Source organism: Siphateles boraxobius, unplaced genomic scaffold (genome assembly GCF_051911475.1).
Source record: "Siphateles boraxobius isolate OS27281-9 unplaced genomic scaffold, OSU_SipBor_1 31, whole genome shotgun sequence".
Lineage (NCBI taxonomy): Eukaryota > Metazoa > Chordata > Actinopteri > Cypriniformes > Leuciscidae > Siphateles > Siphateles boraxobius.
Genome location: NW_027508931.1, coordinates 354,402 through 377,361, shown reverse-complemented (window position 1 = coordinate 377,361; position 22,960 = coordinate 354,402). Strand labels below are relative to the sequence as shown.

The 22,960-nt window shown below is 41.0% G+C and overlaps 1 protein-coding gene across 4 annotated transcripts in view; it reads left to right on the top strand.

Moving 5' to 3' along the window:
• The window catches only part of gnao1a (guanine nucleotide binding protein (G protein), alpha activating activity polypeptide O, a), a 115,591-nt gene extending 92,631 nt beyond the window's left edge, over nt 1-22,960 (top strand). Inside the window, exons 5-8 of one of the 4 annotated variants that reach the window (XM_077248824.1) lie at nt 887-1,015; nt 9,174-9,303; nt 20,019-20,172; nt 21,626-22,960. In XM_077248824.1, coding sequence (XP_077104939.1) covers nt 887-1,015; nt 9,174-9,303; nt 20,019-20,172; nt 21,626-21,813 — 601 coding nt within the window. In that variant the 3' untranslated portion in view covers nt 21,814-22,960. Of the gene's footprint in view, nt 1-886; nt 1,016-9,173; nt 9,304-14,320; nt 14,604-15,166; nt 19,630-20,018; nt 20,173-21,625 lie in introns of those variants that run through there. The other 3 variants (XM_077248827.1, XM_077248825.1, XM_077248826.1) reach the window with 3 other exon arrangements.

Genomic DNA, 22,960 nt, shown 5'->3' with positions numbered 1-22,960 from the left:
CATTGGCTCGTTTTGTAATACTCAAAGTTGATAGGCTTTCTAAGCGAAACCCCATTCGTCGTCATCCGACGTAACGTCTCCGTTCCCTACTCAGACGTTCAGTCTATAGGCGCGTAGTGAAAGGGGATTGGGAGAAACGCAAAGGGAAAACTTTTCCGGTTTTAGTACATTCTTGTCGTGTAAACGTACCCTAAAATTTAAAGTCTCCTATACTCAGCAATACAGTGATATTGTGAAATAATATTATGATTTACCTTTTTATATAAATATGTTTTAAAATGTAACTTATTCCTGTGATGGCTAAGTTCCAGTCTTCAGTATTACACGATCCCTCAGAAATCACTCTAATATGCTGATTTGGTGCAAAACAAATCTTACTGACCCCAAACTTTTGAATGGTATAGCATATGCCTGATTATAATATCATCATTACTGATGAATTACAGATGTCATGGTAAACACAATAAACAGTGTTTTAGTTGTGGTAGGTAAATAAATAGCATTTTTTAAAATAAGGCACAAACTATAATAAGCCTAATGTACATTTTGTAAAACTAAAATGACCGTTACTGATTTTAAATACAGCATAACACTATTCCAGTGCATTTAACACATGATTAAGCTATTTTGTGGCTGAATTAGTGTATAAAAGATAAGTTTTTGCACTGAAATGCATTATTGTTTAGTGAATTCACCCCACAATCTCTTAAGAGACTGATTCATGATGCTTTTATGATTTGAGAAAAACAACAGCAACTTTTGGATCTTCTTGGTTGAGAAGTTACTAGTATCTCAAGAGACTTTTATACATCATGTGAATGACAGTTGGTCAGATTCTGTGGAAAAACTGTGGGTCCTAACATACTGTCTTTCATTCTTCTTCCAGCTACTTAGACAGTTTAGATCGGATTGGTGCTCCAGACTACCAGCCCACAGAGCAGGACATTCTGCGAACTCGAGTGAAGACCACCGGGATTGTAGAAACCCACTTCACCTTCAAGAACCTGCACTTCAGGTGAGAGACTGATTGGTGTGTTATTTATGCATCTCAAGGTACAGCGTGTAATTCAGAGCCTTTCTCTGGCTGTTAGAGTACTACAGTTATTATCATTTTCACTCATTCATGAATCATAATCAGGCCATGGCTAGATGAAAAAAAAGTCTGATTTAATATATGTATACTCAGACTCTTTTCAGCAGAAAGTGTTTTTAACTCTCGCAATACAGCTGAAGATTAACACAGATGATTATCTCCAAACACTGCCATTCTCTCACTTCATATCAGCTCCTCATTCACAGGTTTTTTTTTCACGTTCTCATCTGATAGCACATGAAAATACAAGACTAAAATAAAAAGTGTTGATGGGAGTTGGACAGATAGAGCTGCCACATTATTCTGAAGACGGATTTAGCAACACATCATACTGTTACGGCAGAAACTAGCGTTTTCACAGAAAAGGGCAGTACCTCAGTGCACAGCAGAAATACATGTCCTGAAGCTGATACTAGCATGAGGGAACTCTAGAGACGGAACGAGTATTGCGTAAGTTTAGCTTACGCTACGGGAAAGATTCATCTTCTCGAGATACTGAAGCCAAAAAATTATCCTTAATTTTGTATTCATTGTCAACGCAGTGCAGCAGCTGCAGTGCAGCAGACCTAGAGCAGGCCATCTTGCGTGCTCATTGGCTGCCCTGCGGGCAACTGCTGCAGCCTACCAGTGAGCCCGGCGTGACGTCACACCCAATGAAGGGCGCCCGCACCTTTATAGCCTCACAGGCCGCCAGAATGGGCGTGGCTTAGCGTATAAAAGTAGGGGCTTTAGGCTGATTTCCCTGTTTTTTCGTCGACTGAAGCGAAGTCGCTCGTGACGCGAGCACGGCCGGTTACGCAATACTCGTTCCCTCTCTATAGAGAACCGAGGTTACGTTATTAACCGAGTATCGTTCTCTTACGAGAGGTTCTCTCGTATTGCGTAAGTTTAGCTTACGCTACGGGAACACTTTGTCAACGTCGTGCGTGCCAAGCATCCACCATGAGACCCCAAACTTTCAGGGGAACCCCATAAGTGGAAAAATAAGGTGGCCAGCCACGCGGGCCATCACTTGTACATAAGCACACATAGGGAAATACAGAGCAGCGTGCCGGTCTGTATAGGCACATGGCACATACCCCACTTAGTGCAGCTCAACCAGGAGAGCTGAGTCATGTGAGAGTGATCTGAGCAGGAGATCTGGGCAGAATACACCTCTCCTTCAAACTGACAACAGTTTAGCCTGCAAGGCTGGAATTTCTAGGTTATAAAACCTGACAAAGGTAGACAGGGAGCTCCAGCCCGCCGCTACACATATGTCATGGATAGAAATTCCACTGGAACATGCCCACGAAGAGGCCGAGCCTCTCGTGGAATGAGCCCTGATGCCCAGAGGGCATTACAGACATTTTGACGCTTAATTGGCTGCTATAGCGTCCACTATCCATCTGGACAGGCTCTGTTTCGAGGAGGCGAGACCCTTTGTGCGCCCACCAAACGAAACAAAAAGCTGTTCCGAACGCCTGAAGGAGGCAGAGCGGATAATGTAAAACCTCAGGGCTCTGACAGGGCAGAGGAGATTCACATCACTTTCGCTGTCAGATGCTGGGAGAGATGACAACGAAATAACTTGCGCTCTGAATGGAGTGCCCATCATTTTAGGAACATAGCCATGTCTAGGTCTGAGGATGACTTTAGAGTCATTCGGCCCGTACTCAAGACACGACGCGCTGACAGACAGCGCATGCAGGTCCCCCACACGTTTTACTGACGACAGTGCAGTAAAAAAGACCGTTTTCAGTGATAGATATTTCAACCCCACGGAGTCTAGTGGTTCAAGAGGAAAAGCTTTCAGGGCCTCGAGGACCAATGAAAGATCCCACATTGGAACCGACGGGGGGTGCGGCGGATTCATCCTTCTAGCTCCTCTAAGGGAGCGGATGACCAACTCATGTTTTCCCAGTGACTGGCCGTGCGTCGATTCTGCGCACGCTGCCACGGCCGCCACGTATACTTTGAGCGTGGATGGGGACCTTCCCTTATCCAACAGCTCTTGTAGGAAGGTGAGCAGATGCGCCACCCCGCATGTCCGCGGGTCCAGACCTCTGTCGGTGCACCATCCAGGGAACACCGACCATTTAGACGCGTAGAGCCTTCTCGTGGAAGGGGCTGAAGACTGCGTGATCGTGTTCATCACTCCTTCTGGCAGGGCAACGAGTACCCGTTGATCAACCATGCATGCAGAGACCAGCGCTCTGGATGGGGATGCCAGATCGTGCCGCGAGCCTGAGAGAGGAGATCTGCACTCACCGGAATCGGCCACGGAGCTGTTTGTGACAGCCGTGCTAGTTCCGGGAATCAAATCTGATTCTCCCAACACGGGGCTATGAGGAGCGTGTTTCCCTGATTCTCTTGATCACCTGTGGTAACAGAGAGACCGGAGGGAAAGCATATAGTGGGAGGCTGGGCCAAACCTGGGCCAGCTCGTCCTCGTCCTTCGAGAAGAACGTCGGGCATTGAGCGTTGTCTTTTGACTCAAATAGGTCGACTTCCGCTCTGCCGAATAGGCGCCACAGTTTCTGGACTGTTTGGGGGTGCAGGGACCATTCCCCTGGGGGAACATTGTCCCTGGACAGTTTGTCTGGGCCGTCGTTCAAATGGACAGGCACATGCGCCGCCCTCAGCGAGCGCAGGTGCATCTGAGACCAAATAAGGAGGAGTTCCGTCAGATTGCAGAGATTTCTGGATCTGACACCGCCCTGACGGTTTACATAGGATACCACAGACATGTTGTCCGAGTGGACAAGAACATGCTGGTCCTATATGAATGGGAGGAAGCACTTCAGCGCGTTCTCGACCGCTATCATCTCCAGACAGTTTATGTGAAACCCCTTCTCCTGGTCTGACCACTGGCCAAAGACCGGTCTGCCCTCGAACAGCGCGCTCCAACCCGAGTTGAACGCGTCTGTCGAGATGACTTTCCGATAAGAGATGGTTCCCATCCTTACTCCCTGCTGGTACCAGTCGGCCACTAACCAGGGCTGCAGAGCCGCTATCCAGGTCTGAGTCACTCTGATTTTCTGGCCGCCAGACAGCCAGGCTCGGCGGGACACGCGAGTATACAACCAGCGTTGGAGCAGGTGCATGTCCAGTAGGCCCAGCTGAAGCACCACTGCAGCTGATGCCATACAGCCCAACATCCTTTGAAATGTTTTCAAAGGGAGAAAGCTGCCCTTCTGGAAAGATGCGGCTAGGTGGCAAACACGGCGCTCACGCTGTATCGATAAACGAGCCGTCATGGTCACCGAGTCCAGTTCTATTCCTAGAAAGGAAATTGACTGGCTGGGCAGTAACGAGCTCTTGGTCCAGTTGACCGTGAGACCCAAGCTTTCCAGATGACTGAGAAGCACTGTCCTGTGAGATAGCAGTTCTGTCTCTGACTGTGCCAATATCAGCCAATCATCCAGATAGTTCATTATTCGCAGCCCCTGACTTCTCAGGGGGGCGAGTGCCGCGTCCATGCACTTCGTAAATGTACGGGGTGCTAGGGACAGGCCGAACGGCAGGACGGTGTATTGATATACCTGACCGTCAAAGGCGAATCTCAAAAATTGCATGTGACGGGGTATTATCTGATCCTGAAAATAGAGCATCCTTCAGATCTAGAGAAATAAACCAGTCCCTCGGGCGAACGTGCGCGAGGATTTTCCTGGTCGTAAGCATTTTGAATGGTCTTTTCGCAAGCACTTTGTTCAAATGTCTCAGATCTAGGATAGGTCTGAAGGCTCCGTCCTTCTTGGGTACGAGAAAATATCGGCTGTAAAAGCCTGACTCGCTCAGAGAAGGCGGTACCTTTTCTATAGCCCCTTTGCACAGCAGCTTTGCTATTTCTGCGTGAAGTAGGTGTGCTACTTCCGCATTCACTATCGTCGCGGTCCGGGCTTGAAAGCGCGGGGGACGGCGAATGAATTGAAGTGTATAGCCCTGCTTTAATGTGCTCAGCACCCATTCTGAAATCCCTAGGATAGTTTCCAACGCAGCTATGTGAGCCGCTGGCTCATACCCATATTTGCAGGCTTGTGAAACTGAACCGGAGCCGAAAGTGCGCCGCGCGCGCTCTCGGTTCTGGGCAATGGCTGCTCGCTGAAAGCCGAAACCGGCTGATTTATGTGAGATGTCCCAATCATAAGGGGTGGGGAACATTCTTTTTTCACTTTTTGACGCGCGAGCAGCGCTCCGGGCGTAAAAGCTTTCTGTAAGCGTGAGCGCGTGTACGTGGGCACGAGACTTACAACTGTATCTGACGCCCCGATCATAATGGATGGGGAGCGTTTTATTAACGCCCTGCGTTTTGTGATAACACTTAAAGGCGCGGGCGGAGCCCGGGGGGAGGTTTGTGTTAGCAAGCGTGAGCGCTCTCTGGCGGGCACGAGACTTACATTCATAACCTGCTTCTTTGATCGTGTAACAGAGCGGGCAGATAGTGGACACTGACCTGTGGATACATTTCTTACATTCAACACTCGAGCGGCTTTTCTGCGCTTTATGAGAGTGTGCTCTGTGAGTGACACGGGATTTGGAGTGCTTATGTGTAGGTGTGAACACTAGGGCGTGGGCACTTTCACTACACTTAAAACACTGATGGCGTGAGCCTGACCAGACATTATACTCTTTTTGAGATTTCTCTGGGTCGCCTTGAAAACGGCGTTTGTGTGCAGGCGAGAGGGTGAATAAACCGGCTTGTTGGCTGCTAATTGAACCACTGCAGTAGCCTGTTTGAAGGGGACTGACAGGGAAATTAACTTTGATGGCGGTCCGGCCGTAGCGGGACACGCGCGTCTTTTCTCTCTCTCTGTTAGGAGGGCTTCGCGTGCTCAGACTTCAGTGTAATTTTTTGCCGAGGCCCTCTGGGGGGCGGCGGTCTGTGACGGCTGTCTGAGCGCGACCTAGGGCGGCCGCCCTGACGACGCTGTGAAGGCTGAGGCTGTGCTGGTTCGCACAGGAGGCTGGCTTTGTCTCTCGCGAGAGCGGCCTGTGGCGGAACTCGAGCGTCGCAGCTGGAAGAGGTTCATCGCCTGCGTGGTCTTCTGCACCTCAGAGAAGCGGTCAACGATCCCGTTCACCGCTGGGCCGAAGAGACCAGTGGGGGAGAGGCGGCGCGTTCAGGAAGGTGGCTTGCTCAGTTTCCCTCATATCCGCGAGCGTTAACCAGAGGTGCCTCTCTGTCACAGTTAACGCGGCCATGGCTCGTCCGATGGCTTGGGCTGCGGCTTTGATGGCGCGGAGAGAGAGATTCGTCGCACTTCTCAGGTCCGTAACCGCAGCTGGATCCCGGCCCTTCACATCCCATTCACGGAGGAGTTCGGCTTGCAGGATCTGTAGCACACGGCCTGGCTGGAGGCGGCATAAGCGCGGCCGACCAAGGCGGACGTGGCTCTGCAGGCTTTAGACTGGAGGGCTGATCGTGACCGCCATCTCGCAGAGGGCGGGCAAAGGTGCGCTGCGACCGCCTCTTCCACTGGGGGAATAGCCGTGTACCCTTTCTCGGCGGCACCGTCCACTTGGGAGAGCGACGCGGAGGCCAGTGACTGAAGACTTGAGGAAAATGGTGTATTCCACGACTTCGTCAGCTCCGAATGAAGTTCCGGCAGGAATGGAGCGGGCCTAGTTGCTGAAGCTGCGCGGCGGCGACTCTGAAGAAAACAACCGTCGAGCCTGTTCGGCGCGGGTTCCTTTGGCAGCGACCACTCGAGCCCAAGACGGTCAACAGCCTGTGTCAGCAGGCGCATCAGCTCCAGCGCGGGTACGGGTAGATTCCTGGATCGACGAGGTGGCGGAATGAAGTGACCAATCCTCGCTGTCCGATGCCAGGATGGAGCAGCAGTCTTTCGTGGCGTGTTCCTCGGCCTCATCCTCCGATGCGACGGCAGTGATAAGAAGGCGGTCTCCGGCGCTGAGCGGGGCTCTACACGAGCCGCAGGAAGTGCAAGGCATCTTTAAAAAGACGCTCGCTGCTCTTTTAGAATATATATAGCAGGCAAAAGGATACGTCGCCGGATAGAGTAGCTCGCACGGATGGCTGAAGGTGGCGAAGATGGCTGTTCGCTGTTCGACGGCGGCGGCGGCTTCTCTCAGATCCAGCGATACGAAGAGCTCCCTGAAGAGACGAAAAATCAGGGAAGTCAGCCTACAGCCCCTACTTTTATACGCTAAGCCACGCCCTTTCTGGCGGGCTGTAGCGCTATGAAGGCGTGGGCGCCCTTCATTGGGCGTGACGTCACGCCGGGCTCACTGGTAGGCTGCAGCAGTTGCCCGCAGGGCAGCCAATGAGCACGCGAGATGGCCTGCTCTAGGTCTGCTAGCTGCTGCACTGCGTTGACAATGAATACAAAATTAAAGATAATTTTTTGGCTTCAGTATCTTGAGAAGATGAATCTTTCCCGTAGCGTAAGCTTAACTTACGCAATACGAGAGAACCTCTCGTAAGAGAACCTGTAGTTGTAATTTACCCCTTTTTTTGCTGAATAATTTTGTCAGATCTTAACCAAGTTTAGTGTTTTGTTCTTTCCTCATATTCAAGTGGTTTAATCAAACTTTTTGGGTCATTAAAAACAAATCTCCTAACCTATCCCCTTCAGACATCACTTTTGGCCACTACTGTTTAAAGATTTTGGTTTAATGGATAATCATGTCGCTTTAGGAAAGTTTTTGAGGAAAAAACGGCACATGTTAGCTGTGGAACAGGACTGTACAACAGTTTGGGAGCGGAAATATTTTATGTTTTTGAAAGAAGTCTCAGAAAGGCTGCATTTATTTTTTTTAATAAAAAATACAGGGAAAACTGTAATATTATGAAATGTTATTAGTTTAATTAACGGTTTTCCATTTGAATATATATTATTTTCTGTTGTGGCAAAGCTGGATTTTCAGTAGCCATTACTGCAGTCTTCAGTGTCACATGATCCTTCAGAAATCATTCTAATATGCTATATTTTCTATAATCTATGATGAATAAAAAATAACTGCATTTGTTTGAAATAGAACTAATTTTTAACATAAATGTTTAACTTTACTGTCACTTATGATCAATTTAATGTGAATTATTGCTGAATAAAAGTATTAAATGGGTCATATGTTACTATTTTAAAAGTTAATTATTTTGATTGGGTGTAATAGAATAGGTAACATGCTTTGATGTTCAAAAAATATATTATTTTTCACATACTGTACATTATTAAGTCTCCTCTATTCCCTGTGAAAAACGCACTGGTTTCTACAAAGCCCCTCCTTCCTGAAAGCTCAGATTGCTTTGATTGGCCAGCTGACCTAATGCATTGTGATTGGTCAAACACATCAAGTGTGTGTCGGAAATGTAACGGCCCTTACCATAATCTCGAGCTTCAGCTTCCAAGGCTTCTATAGGGTTTGTAAACACAGTTAATAATTATGTCGTTGGTTACCATGTCAGTTTGAGTCTGAGTCGGATTGTGGAAATGCGGATGTTCAAGCCGTTCGATTGGAAATAACTTTGCAAACACGACATGAGCAGAACGTTTGACAGTGATAAGCAGTCTGCGTTGTGTTCTCCCAGGTTCAGGAAGCTGGCCTCTGTAAAATGTGCTGTCCACAAGCAAACATTGAGTTGTACTGCTCAGGAACAGCTTTATGAACAAATCTTAACCTCGGTTTTGCTTTCGCATCCAAACACACAACGCCAAATACACACTTCAAATCACTGAAACCTCGCCTTCTTTCTTTGCGTATGCCCTGAGATGGGCATTATGCTAATATTTCACATTGTAACTTGGACGTTTGATGAAGTAATATCTGGACTTCGACCGAGGTGTTTTAGGCAGATCTGGATCATTGTTCTCCGTTAGATAAAATAAACCACTGTGTTGGGAGACTGTAACTTTGCAGATCGTATACATGCACAAACAAATACATTGCACAAACAAATACATTACACACTAAAGGAAAAGAAAAACAGTAAAAGGTATTATATGACTCCTTTATTTTCTTCAAAAAACAAAAACAAATCTTACTAACCCCAAGCTTTTAAATGGTAGTGTGTGTTGCTCCTGTAATGCAGTGCATTATTGTGATTGTGGTGAACTCATGTTGAGTTGTGTCTTCTCAGGCTGTTTGATGTGGGAGGTCAGAGGTCGGAGAGGAAGAAATGGATCCACTGTTTTGAGGATGTGACTGCCATTATCTTCTGTGTGGCTCTGAGTGGATACGACCAGGTGCTCCATGAAGACGAGACCACGGTGAGCACTAAATACACACGCACAGACATGCATCCATACACAAACACACACTTCTGTGCTTATGCTCTGACACACACAGGCTCGTGCACTGTGTTTCAAATACACTGTGTGCACACCTAACAAACTAAAAAAAAAATTCATGGGTATTTGAACATGTTTTCTCATTTGTAAGTTGCCTCAGATGAGATGTTTATCACAAATCCTGATGGTCATGACGTCTTGGTGCAGGCATAATGATCTTGAAGTTGATCAGAACACTGTAATCACAATCATGTTGCCAATCATGTGACCATGACCATAGTGTGCTGTGTGATCATCCAAAGCCTTATAATTAAATAAGGGCCACGGGACCTTTAAATAGCTGGTTTTTAGAAATTTTTAAGGTCAGTGGCATTTATAAATCAGCCTCCATTATGAACTCCCACACTAAGCGGCACATTCGGTAATGCGTATACTGTGTATGTGTCATTTTGTACATACTGTAAAATTCTTAGAAATAGTAAATAATAATGAAAAATTCCTTCACTCAGTCTGTGGAGCATCTGTGCTTGTTTGCAATGCAAAGGTAAATAAAGAACAGTTTTTTTCTTAACTCAAGAAACACTATATATATAACTGAACGTCCACACAGCTAAAGCCAGCTTTATAACCTGTATGGTGATGAAAATGTAATGCTATGCACTTACTCTCTCAGAGGCGTCCTTTCTAATGATGGACAAAGCATGTACGGCTCTCGCAGTGGCGTAGCGCAAAGCCAAAAGGCAAACTTTGCTCTAGAGTTATGGCGGTGTAGAAGTCTCAAACCCCAGTTTATTATCCACTACAGAAAGTGAAAGTAAAAACTGACCGAGCTTTTAATATCTGACAAATCCTGTTGATAAGGCCGATAGCTGATGCTTTTGACAATATCTCTGCTATCGTCAATACACAATATCATCGTCTATGGGCGCAATCTGGCACAGGGCTTATCGCGGGACCCAACCACCCACCCCCTCGCAGTTCATGCCCTGTGTGCCTGTCCGCTACGCCACTGGGCTCCGGGCCCCGCCCTGCTTGTCACATCTAGGTTTCAATAATGGGTCATGTTTTGGTTCTCCACACACTGTACCATCATTATTGGACCAATTACTTGGACAAGTCTAATAACGGCATAGCTTTGAGTATCGTGTTGCAAATGCTTAGCCCGTGCTAACTAACTGTGCATATAATGGGTTCTCAGAGTGCTGGAGCTCCCATGTGGTCACAAAGGTTCAAATATATATATATATATATATATATATATATATATATATATATATATATATATATTTTTTTTTTTTTTTTTTTTTTTTTGCTAACACATTTTCTAACTTGTGATGTCACGATGCATTTGTCCCACATGTTAAAATGCTAATTTTGTTGATTGTTAACCTAGTCAAGTGTTGGGATCAGCGTAGGTTGTCTCCTGGGTGTTCATGTGATGTTGTCATTAGTTTAAAGGGTAAGTTCGGCGTTTTACAAGTAAAGCCCTGTTCTAAGATCGTTTCTGATGAAATCGAACGGTTAAGATAAAAATTTGGACACAAAATGCTGTCCCGAGAATTTTAGGTTTTTGTGTTAGCACCCCCCCACCTATACAATGGTTTCATAGGTGCCTTGGAACAATCATTCATATAAACGCATTAAATTTTAGTTTACAAAGATGTGAAATTCACCGAGTGGTCTGTGGTGTTCACTGATATGCTCACGCAAAAATCGCTGCAAAAGATGCTTTCCAACAGGTGTTTTAGCATTCGTTGTAAAACTGTGGACCTATTTTTCCAACGCCTCACAACCGGACATTCTTCCAAAAACTACGATAAAACCTGTTGGAAAGCATCTTTTGCAGCGATTTTTGCGTGAGCATATCAGTGCACACCCCAGACCAGTCGGTGAGTTTCACGTCTTTGTAAACTAAAATTTAATCCATTTATATGAATGATTGTTCCAATGCACCTATGAAACCATTGTTTAGGTGGGGGGGTGCTAACACAAAAACCTAAAATTCTCGGGACAGCAGCATTTGTCCAAATTTTTATCTTAACCGTTCGATTTCATTAGAAACGATCTTAAAACAGGGCTTTAAGTCAACAAGTAGTTTCCTCACCATGTCCGTTTCTTATAGACAACGTGAAATAAAATGGTAACAACTCAATAAGTTTCCATTAGTTAACATTATTTAATGCATCAACTCATTTTTTTTACAATGTTTATTAGGGGTTCTAGCACGTAGTGCTGAAACCCTATTGTAATAAATCTTTGTTAAGGTTAGTTAATTGTTAGTTCATGTTATCTCAGGTCCATTAAATAATGTTAAAAGACACAAGTTTTGTTTTAAATAATGTATTTCAAATAACATTAACTAAGATTAACAAATGCTTTACAATTATTTCTAATTAATGTTAACTAATGTTATCAAATGGAACTACATATGGAATATTAAATAATATAATAAGTAGAAATAACTAAATGAAGGAAACAATAAAGTTGACCCAACCTTTCTTTTAATGTTATTTAATGTTATTTTCTTATAGGCAAATTATAAATTATGACAACTTGTAAAAGGCAATATGTTTACATAAAATAATTAAGTAGACACATTCATCACAAAAAGCCATACAAAACTTATTTTTAAGGTCTTTGAACACTTTTACAGTGTCCTTTAAAAGAAGAAACAAATAATTGCCACAATTGATTGATTTTGTGACCGTACCAATTGAATCATGGCCGGTGTGATGAGTCATGTTTGGACGTCTGTGTGGCACAGGCCTCAGATCTGCCTAGACACACTCTCTCTCGACAAACTCCGATAAGAGAATTTTTACAACATCAGAGAGATTTACGGTGATGTGTTTTGGATATAGAAGGACTTTTATGGCTAGAAAAGAGGACGCCCATAAATACAGCAACCCTCATGCGCCCATATTCACCTGATCTATGGAAGTGATAAAAAGAGAAGACAGATTCTATTATTTTGTAAGAATGTCCTGGCGAAACAAACGGACAGAGATAAACACACATACAGATGCTATGAATACACACTCAAGAACGTGTCTCCTGTCAGTGCTCATCCATTCAGCCCTCTATCAGTGTTTACGCATTTGTTGTCTGACATTCTGTCCCAACATTCCCTCCTGTGTACCCTGTGCCCTTTCCTCCTCCATTTCAACAAAAAACATAAGTTTATTTCCTTCAAACACTGCGCGTTCCTTTCCAGTTTGACCTGTGTGCGACTTCTTTCATCTGTTTATAGCTCTTCCTTTCTTCATGTGTGACAAAGCATGGAACGATTCTGCATTGCTAGACTATTGTTTAGCATTTCAGTGTGTGTGTGTGTGTGTGTGTGTGTGTGTGTGTGTGTGTGTGTGTGTAAATGTACGTGTGAGTGTGAACAGCAATGGGGGTGGGATATGTGAGTGATGTGGTGAAGTGTTGGGTTCTGGTGCATGTCCGGTTCCGCTCAGCTGCTCCTGTGGCCTCAAGCGGCCACCTCTGCATCTGCGTCTCTCCTTCAAAACATCTCAGCTGCTCTCCTGTCATCTCTCGCCATCGGCTTTCTTCTCTAAGCAATCGCTAAACAATCCAGCCCAGCTCTACAGACGGCCCTTCCACAGGTATGAAATTATCGTCAGCAACCTCAGTTGAAGTACATACTAAAAAGAGTTGGAAGCAGTAGGCTTTATGTTGTGCCTTGCGGTAAATTAAAGGTAAAATAAAAATTCTGTCATCATTTCAACAATATTCTACATCCTTACAATGAAAATCAATGGGGTCAAATATTGTTTTAGACCTCTTTGACTTTCATTGTATGGATGAAAACAATTGAAAGATCATCTTTTGTAGTTCACAGAATAAAGAATTGACCATTTGGGAGCGATGTCACAGTTTTGTTACTTGCATTGTGGTGGCATAAAAACGGTGGTAACAAGTGGAGGAAAAGGGGCAAAATCAATGGAATAAGATAAAAATGTCTTGATCAGCCTTTGGATGTCAGAATCGGAATGCAAAAAAGAGTCTTCATTTTTATAGAATACCGTGTTCAAAGACCCTTCGGACTTAAACGCTGATGTTTGCGGTCTATTAAAGCATGAATAGGACTACAATAAATTCGCAATTCTGTGGAAAAAGGACAGAGTAACGCGTTTATATCTTCACAATTCTGATTTTTCTTCTAATAATTGTGAGATAAACTTGGAATTGCGAGAAAAAAGGTCTGAATTGTGAAATGTAAACTCGAAATTATTTTTTTTTTTTTTTATTCTGAGCTATCCCTTTAAGTGTTTGCTTGTGTGCTTGATTCTGAAATATGCCAGCATTGCTGGTTCTTTCCAAAACCATAACTTTTAATAGGCTGTTACTGGTAAAAATGATAGTCTGACCTCATTTCCTCCTGAAATGACCGGACACATCAAAGAGAGAGTCACTGCTTCCAACTCTGAATTCATTACCATTCAGATGACAAACAAATAATGAGCAGAATAATCATTTATTAATCACATATGGAAATAAGGGCAGTGTATATCTTTACCCTTTTCCCTTTATAAATAACATGAGATTCACTGTATATCGTCTGATCATGATGAGATGAGTAATTCATTCTTCAGTTAGCGAATATGTTTTGTTTCCTCTTCTGGCTTTTTTGCTGTTCCTTTCTTTTCTTTAAATTTCCTTTCTTTTTTTCTGTTCATGTCTGACTTCATATTCTAATTTTACACTTAGAGAGTGATTACACCTGTGTGTGTGTGTGTGTGTGTGTGTGTGTGTGTGTGTGTGTGTGTGTGTGTGTGTGTGTGTGTGTGTGTGTGTGTGTGTGTGTGTGTGTGTGTGTGTGTGTGTGTGTGTGTGTGTGTGTGTGTGTGTGTGGTTTACTTTGCTATAGTTTGGAGACAATTTTGTGAGTTAAATCTGACAAAACCTTACTATATAGCTAAGTAAATATGTGGATGTTTGTGGATTCGTGTCTGTATATGATGTTGATGTCTTATTTTTCTTTCTTCAGAACCGCATGCACGAGTCAATGAAGCTGTTTGACAGCATCTGCAACAACAAATGGTTCACAAACACCTCCATCATTCTCTTTCTCAACAAGAAGGACATATTTGAGGAGAAAATTAAGAAATCTCCCTTAAGTATCTACTTCCCAGAGTACACAGGTAAACTCATTATACACCGGTGTTAAGCAATAGAAAGAAAGGACAGATAGGATGAAAATACAAAACAATTGATGAGGAGAGGATTGGATAAACAATCTCCAGAAGCCAATTAGGACAATAAATCTTCAGAACCATCCTGTTATTTTATTCATTTTGGATGGATTCTCTCCCTTAATCTGGACAGCCTGTATTTCTTTATTCTCCAGCACTGAGGAGAAACAGTCATCTGTCATTTCCTCTTTTTTATGCTTTTTTTCTGAGCTCTTCAGCTTCCTCCATAGCTGCTCTTAAACATTTCCTCATTCTCATTATACTGAATGATATATGGGAGACAAGCTGCACAAACAATCACAAATAGGTTTGAGAAACAGAAATAACTTTCTTGAGCATGTGCTGAGGAACTATATATATAATAAATAATTTTCTCTGCCTGAGAAAATATATTATATTTATATATATTATATTTTTTTCTTTGTAAAATATAATATGCACATATAATGTGTTCAGTTTCCAGTTTATATTTACCACAATTCTTTCTACTCTCTTTTGCTGTCTTTCCAAATGGTCCTCTATTTTAAAAAATTGGCCTTTTTTATCTCAATTTCTGTATCTCCCACTGTTTTCTTTTATTCACTCCTCCCTTTATTCATCTGCTGCTTTTCCATCCTTACCTGACTCATCCTGTGCTGCAGGTTCGGACACATTCATGGAAGCGGTGAACTACATTCAGTCCGAGTATGAGAGTAAGAACAAGTCAATTGAAAAGGAGATCTACTCGCACACCACCTGTGCTACAGACACAGACAACATTCAGTTCGTCTTCGACGCTGTCACTGATGTCATCATCGCTAACAACCTGCGCTTCTGTGGTCTTTACTAACTCACAGTGTGGTCCAGCTCTTTTACAGGCCCACAATACAATGGCAACTGTTGTCGGATATGTGACTTTTTGTCCTTGTTTTATACTTTCAATTGTCTCTATTGGTGACCATCAGCTTTTGATGTTCTTTTATAAGGTGGGAACTGGGTCAAATCTGGTTATAGTTCTCACAGAGCTGTTTTTAATGTATGTGCTAAATTTTAACCGAAGGTCTGAACTATTGATTCAGGGATTTGAATGTCCTTCCTGACACCTTCCTGGTGTGTAAGAGAGAGGTCAGGAGATATTTTGAGGAAAATGGGTGCCAAACTTCCACTACTTGCTACTTTTATCCTAATGTAACTGAGCTTGTAAATTCAGACCTATCCTTTGGTCCTTATTACATGGTATGCAGATTAATGATACCATATTCAATAAGGTTATGGCAATATTTTAAATTCTAGTGATTATGTAGGTGGCATTATTATGATGTTCTATACACACATTTTTCAGATTAATGCATTTTGGATATGAATTCCACGAATATTCACAAGCTGGCTCATTTTACATGTGTTCTGAATTGGCATCTCAGAGTGTTGATGAAACACTAGGCTTGACATTTACTTGGCATTTAGAAGAGAGTGCAAATGTCCTATGCCCTGAGCCAAACCACAAAAATGTTAGCCTCTTAGCATTCTAAAAAAAACCAATAGGACGTGTTACTCTTCAAAATTGGATTTTGGACCTTGGACCCAGAACATGGACAAAAAAAAAAAAAAAGAAGTATTTTTATTATTTTTATTTTATTGTGTAAAGAAAAGACAAAGCTGATTTATAAGGAGAGAATAACTACATGATATCACAATATCACATTCATCCAACTGAAACCGAATAACATACTATAATATATACAGTAGTGGCCGAAAGTGTTGTCCGGCCTTGGAAATTGGCATCTTCACACTTTATTTAACTTATTAAAAATGTGTTATAGGTTTTGTAAGCATATTGCTTAGTTGTGCTTTGAGTCAATAGTTTTATTTGTGATAATGCAATGAAACATGGCACATTGTGTGGAAATAATTTTTTGACCAGTCATAGAAAAAAATTATGAACACATGCAAAATCAAGAGCATTGTAAAATAAAGGCTGTAGCTAGACAGTTTTTTCCCAAATAATTGTCAGATAAATACCATAATCAAGTTTTTGTGTTTTATTCTTCTCTCATACTGTATTTAAAAAATATTAAGTATTTTCATCACATTTTGATAGTGTAATTTAACTTGTAGGATCATTAAAAACATACACACACACACACACACACACACATAGTTTTTTATATAACAATACACATTTTCACATTGAATCTCCAAATAAATGTATTTAAATTTGTTTATTTTCATCTTTTTACTGAGTACCATGAACGAAGGCCAGTAATACTGATGTCTCTATTAAATTGATTTTTTCTTAATTTCTGGAGATTAAATAAGTAATGATAGCCGTTCAACATTACAGTATAATTTAAAGCATTAATAGGCAAAATAAATCTTCACATATACCCATTCAGTGTCACATTTAGCTGTGCCTCTCTTTCTCTCTATATGTACATATACATATATACACACACATTACATCTTAGTCTCTCATGCTTACTGCTTCTGCATTTATTTGATCAAAACTAAAAGCAGTAATATTAATACAATTTGAATTTTTTTCTATTTTAATGCTTCTTTTTTTTACTTCGTGTAGCAATGTAAAACTCTTTACTGTTACTTTTGATCAATTTAATGCTTTCTTGCTGAACAATAGTATTAATTCCTTTTATACATATAAAAAAAAATCTTACTGACCACAAACTTTTGAACTGTATGCACACACATACAAATAACACCAGAATCACACACCTGCAACAACTGGAGCAAGTATGTTTTCCCTGAGCTGTCTCACCACACATTGCTGTTTTGTGTGTAATGCAGTCTGTTTAATTCTATCTTGCTTGATTAACTGGTCACAGTATGCAGTAGGCTTAGTCATATCTAGAGGTGACACAGTTTTAACTATAGAGCAACAAGCTGTGATATTAGTCATTGCAGGAATATGACTGCAACAGGAACTGAATGAACCGGAGCTGAAAAGACGGATGAGCTGATAAACTGTTGTTTGCTCTAGAATAGGCAGACACGTGCATTGCATTGAACTAAGGCCTTGACCATTAGGCTTGCTTTTGAGTATGTGAAATACAGATCTGTAATTGGCCATAACTCACAGTGCCATATATGCTTTGGACGTTTGCTGCTATGAATGTATGTGAACAGCACTTTTAATCTTCATCTCTCTAAACAATCACTTTAGTCAGTGTGTGTGAATTATACATCCACTTTCAGGGAAGAGGACAATTTCAAATTATTGTTATTTTTAAATGTTGTGCAACAAATATGGTAACGCTTTATTTTGATGGTCCACTTTAGACAGTCTACTAACTATGAGAAACTTTGCAACAACATGTCAACTAACTCTCAGAGTATTAGTTGACTGTAGACTTAGTAGTAGACAGTTTGTAGATGGTTAGGTTAGGTTAGGGTTATACAGTATATTAGGGTTCGGGTTAAGTTGACATGTAGTTGCAAAGTTACTGATAGTCAGTAGAATGTCTGTTGGGAGAGCGTTAAAATAAAGTGTTTGCCGATATTAAGCAGACAGTCTACTAATACTTTAATGAGAGTTAGTTGACATGTAGTTGCAAAGTTACTTATAGTTAGTAGAATGACTAAAGTGGACCATTGAAATGAAATGCTACCAGAATTGGAATTTGGCACCTGTAGCACAGCATCACTAAAGTAAAAGACCTAGCCTATAGCCTTTTGCTTTGACTGTCTTTGGAGGTTTTAAGCATAATAATTTGCACCCTGACTTCAGGAAAACATCATCTTGTATGACCTTTAAACCTCAGTCCATTATTAGCTACTGTTAATCTATGGGAAATGTGATTGAATTCAATCAACTGCTTCAGACAGCAAAAGTACAGTGATTCCTTTCACATAGAAAAGGTCAAAACAGTAACCATTTGATTTAATTAGATCATAATTAAGGGGGTTCCTTGCACTGTAAAAGATGCTGAATTGTGCCAGCTATACGCTTATTTCACGCAGCCGTTATTTTGAAATCGAAAGCGAGGGTCCGGTGGGAAGAAAACCGGAAGTGTCGCCTTTAATCATAGGAGAGTCGCGAATGCGATGGCGTATTGTTGTGTTTAATGTAGAAATGAGTAAATCTAAAAATGTACATACATTTCTTTCATAATTTAGACTATATACAGTGAAAATCATTTATACAATTTTTTTTTCAGAAAGTAAAAAAAGAAGCAGGAACGAACTATATACATATCCTATATTGGATATTAACATCCAATAGTGTAAATCGCGGCAGCAGCTTCAGGTTGGTAGTCCAAGGCATTGTTGTTTATCTTTACTTCCGGGGTTCTTCCCACCGGAGCCACGCTTTCGATTTCAAAATAACGGCTGCGTGACATAAGCGTATAAGCAGTTGTGTGTACTGTTAAGGCCAGTGTCAGTACTGAGTACAATTCAGTCATTGTTTAGGTCCATTATTGGTCAGTTCTCACATTATTGGTCAGTGCATATGAGTTGGCGTATAGTTACTTTCATTCTAGAAGCCAAACAAAGATCCTAAAGGGAAAGCACTTAGTAAATGCCTTTGACTTTAATCCCAAATTGATCAGCCATAAAATTTTGATTATTATTTTTTAAAGAATGTAAAGTAACAAGACGGATGGATAATGTACATCAGTTACCAGATCAGACACATAATTAGTTGCCAAGATAAAGAAACTCAAGGGTAATTGAGTCTGTCCGTTGCTGAGGGACAAAGGCCAATTTGATCCCTGGCCTTTAGCCAAAGTACAAATAGCGGTTGGTGATGTATCCAGAATCCTTTCATCAGACTGACTAATTTAATAAGTTTAAGTGGTACGTTACAGCATAATTCACTTGAAATGGCAATTACATATAAAATAGTGTGTTCCTTTATAGTATTTAATTCATATTTGATTCTGATTACAAACAGGGGGACAAGGCAGACAGGAGCCAGATTCTCCCATCAAACATCTTACTGTACTCAAACTTCTTACTGTACTCCTACCACACATCACTTTCTGTATGTTTGTTTTTTGTCAAATTGCTGTAATTATTGTTTGGATGTGTCTCACTGCTGTGATTATTTATTGAACAATGGATGTCTATTTATATGACATGAATGAATAAAATAGTCATGAAATCCAAAGTGTGACGCTCATTTTTTAATCTTGCATCTGCAAATTAACCGTTTTTGAGTACTGCTTATTTCCTCTGCATAATCGAGGGTATAGTGTGGTGATGAATCATCATTATTGGAGTGAGCAGATAATAATCATTTCACCAAACTGTTACCAAGACTTGTATTCATAATCTGAACGTATCTGTGATCACATGATGTGGCTAATGCCAATATTTCGACTCTAAGAAGATGTCTCTTTGTGGTCACTTGATGTTTTGCTTTTTGTGGGCTTCCGCTAGTTGCTTATCTTGACTCTTGCTGTTTATATATCTCCACTAAACTTTTTTTTTCCGGGTTTTTCTCTCTGCCTCTTTTTCTCTGTCTATCCTCCATTCTGGTTTCTTTTCCTCTTGCAGAATCGCATGCACGAGTCTCTTATGCTGTTCGATTCCATCTGTAACAACAAATTCTTCATTGACACTTCCATCATTCTCTTCCTCAACAAGAAAGACCTGTTCGCTGAAAAGATCAAGAAATCCCCCCTGAGTATCTGTTTCCCTGAATACACAGGTAAGAATGCCCTCTGATGTTATGGTCAGGTTTAACACTAGACTCAGACCACCCTACATTCTAAAGTCACTGTAACGTGGGAGGCAAAGGATATCTGAGTCTTGCATGTGCAGTCATGGGTAAAAGGTGGGCACAGAGGGATGTCTGCGGGTCTGTCAGAACACAAGTCAATGCGTCCGTTAGACCCGTTCCACCCTCAGTGTTGCTTTCGATGTAAAAAGCATTCGGTCACTGAAGTCGCAATGAAAATGTATATTTCCTTATTTGCAAATATCTAACCAAGTGTTTTTAAAGCACACTTTTCAAAATTTTAATGAACGAATTAGTTACACTATGTTTTCAATATTATAATAACGAATGATTAAATAGTACACAACATCTTGCAATCTTTATATAGTGTGTAAAATTAAGACAAAATAATTTGGACAATGACAGTATATGTAATTAAATGAAATGTTTAAGTTATGATTAACTTTAGTAAATCAATTATAAATATAAGTTTTTAATTAATTCATGATTATATACATTAAATCTTAATGTATTGTTTAAAATTAAGATGAGTATTTGGACAATAATAGTATATGTATTTAAATTGAATGTGTAAATTATTTTATGATTATTTATATTTAATAATTCATTCAATTATTACAATTAATAAATAATATACAACATCTTGATATATTGTTCAAAATTAAGAAAGAAGTATAGGCAATTACAGTATATGTAGGTAATTAAATGTGCCAATTATAATTATCTTTAATCATTAAATCAGTTAATAAATATAATTATAAATGAATAAGCAAATTATTAACAATATACAATATATCATCTTGATATATTGTTCAAAATTAAGATATGGGACACTTTGTGGTTGTCAAACGTTTGTGGATCATGTCTTTAATTTGATAAAGTCCATCCGGTTACTTTACTAGGACTCCCTGAGAAAAGGATCGTCTAGTATTACCTTTATGTAGGTGCCGCTTGTTTTGGTATTTTTTTTCCAATGCAATGGAATTCAGACATTTTGAATGTGTGACCAAAATTGTCCAAATCATTTTTGGTCCAAAAGGTCTCACACATAATACATAGATTCATCAGCTTTTACACGAAGCACTTGCTTCATAAGGATGTGTAAGAGAACAGAAGAGAAGAGACATTTGTTAATGTCAGAAGTCACCGAGGTCATTTTAAATATTGGGTTAACGAGCGTCTGGAGCATGGGTGTCCAATCCCACAGTCCTGCAGGGTTTAGCTCCAACCCCAATTCAACTCACCTGAACCAGGCATACTAGAAACTTCCAGGCAGGTGTGTTGAGGCAAGCTGGAGCTGAAGGACTGAGACTGGACAAGATCGTTCATTTAATATCATAATATTAGAAGAACATTGGTAGAATTCATAATATCAGAACATCTTTCTCTCACATATTCATTTGTTCTCTTTTTGCCTCCGTAGGTCCAAACACTTACGACGATGCAGCTGCTTACATTCAAGCACAATTTGAAAGCAAGAACCGCTCGCCTAATAAGGAGATCTACTGTCATTTGACCTGTGCCACGGATACAGGAAACATCCAGGTGGTGTTCGATGCCGTGACCGACATCATCATCGCCAACAACCTGCGAGGCTGCGGCTTGTACTGAGGCCCGCCCCCTCCCTCTTGAGCCACTTCTTTGGAAATGATTACTATTGAAAATGCAAGTTGGTAAATAATGATAATGATAATTTTAAAATAGGCATATACAAATATAAAAATATATTATATATATATGAAATGTTTTTAGTTTGTCTTTCAAAGAGCTGCCAACAGAACTGATTTCTTATAGAAACCCAGCCTTTATGGTTTTAGAACAAAGTTGGGACCTTTTTTGTGTTTTTGTTTTCCTTTGCTGTCGTACGTTTCGTTCTCCCCGTTTTCCATTGTGTCTTTATCGTTTGAACTAAACAACCCTCATTTTCTTTTTTTGATAAATGTCTTTCTTTTACTATTTTTTATGTTTTATGTCATTGTATGTATATTTATTACATGAATATCAGTCAGGGGGGATGTACATGTTTGCCTGGCTATATGAATTTACTTTGACGATAATGTGACATTAGCTGAAACCACAGTTATGCTAGTTTCAAGCACTATGGTTCAAGTCAGTTGTAGCGTGTTCCCACTCCCGAGTTGTAATCACCGTAGTACCGTTCGATATCGTAGAGAATGGAAACACCCAGGATCGCACCCACCAGGCTTTTCTTGCGTTTCGTCTACCCGTCCCCGTCACTTCCGTAGGTCAGCTTTCTGGGGAGGTCCCGGCTCAGCTTAGCGCCTGTCGAACCAGTCCGATGATTGCAAGTATCATATCAGTGCCAACCTTCTGAGAATGACGTGTCTGGGAATAGTACTAGAAACACTAGGTCATTGTTATGAGAACTTATTAACATTTGTCTTGTAAGGAACTTTTACTTTTGTATTGTTGTTGATTAATTTATTAATTTATTTATTGATCATCTGTCCCACACACTTCCTTTGTACTTATTACACCTTGTCCATTCTTCTACCTCTCGTCCATTGTCACCCTTCCCTCTTCATTCCTTCTCTTTCCTAGGTTTCTTCCTGTTTTAGTTGGCTGGGTAATGGAGTCCCCGTCACTGATAGCATGACCCCTCAGCCTTTGTATAAAGAAACAGCTAACTGCTTCACATAGCTAATGGTGCGAAAATAAAGAATAAAACATGAAATAAAAAGAACAAAAAAAGAGGAAAAAAAGAAAACAGAGAAGACAGACGCAGCAAAAAGAAAGG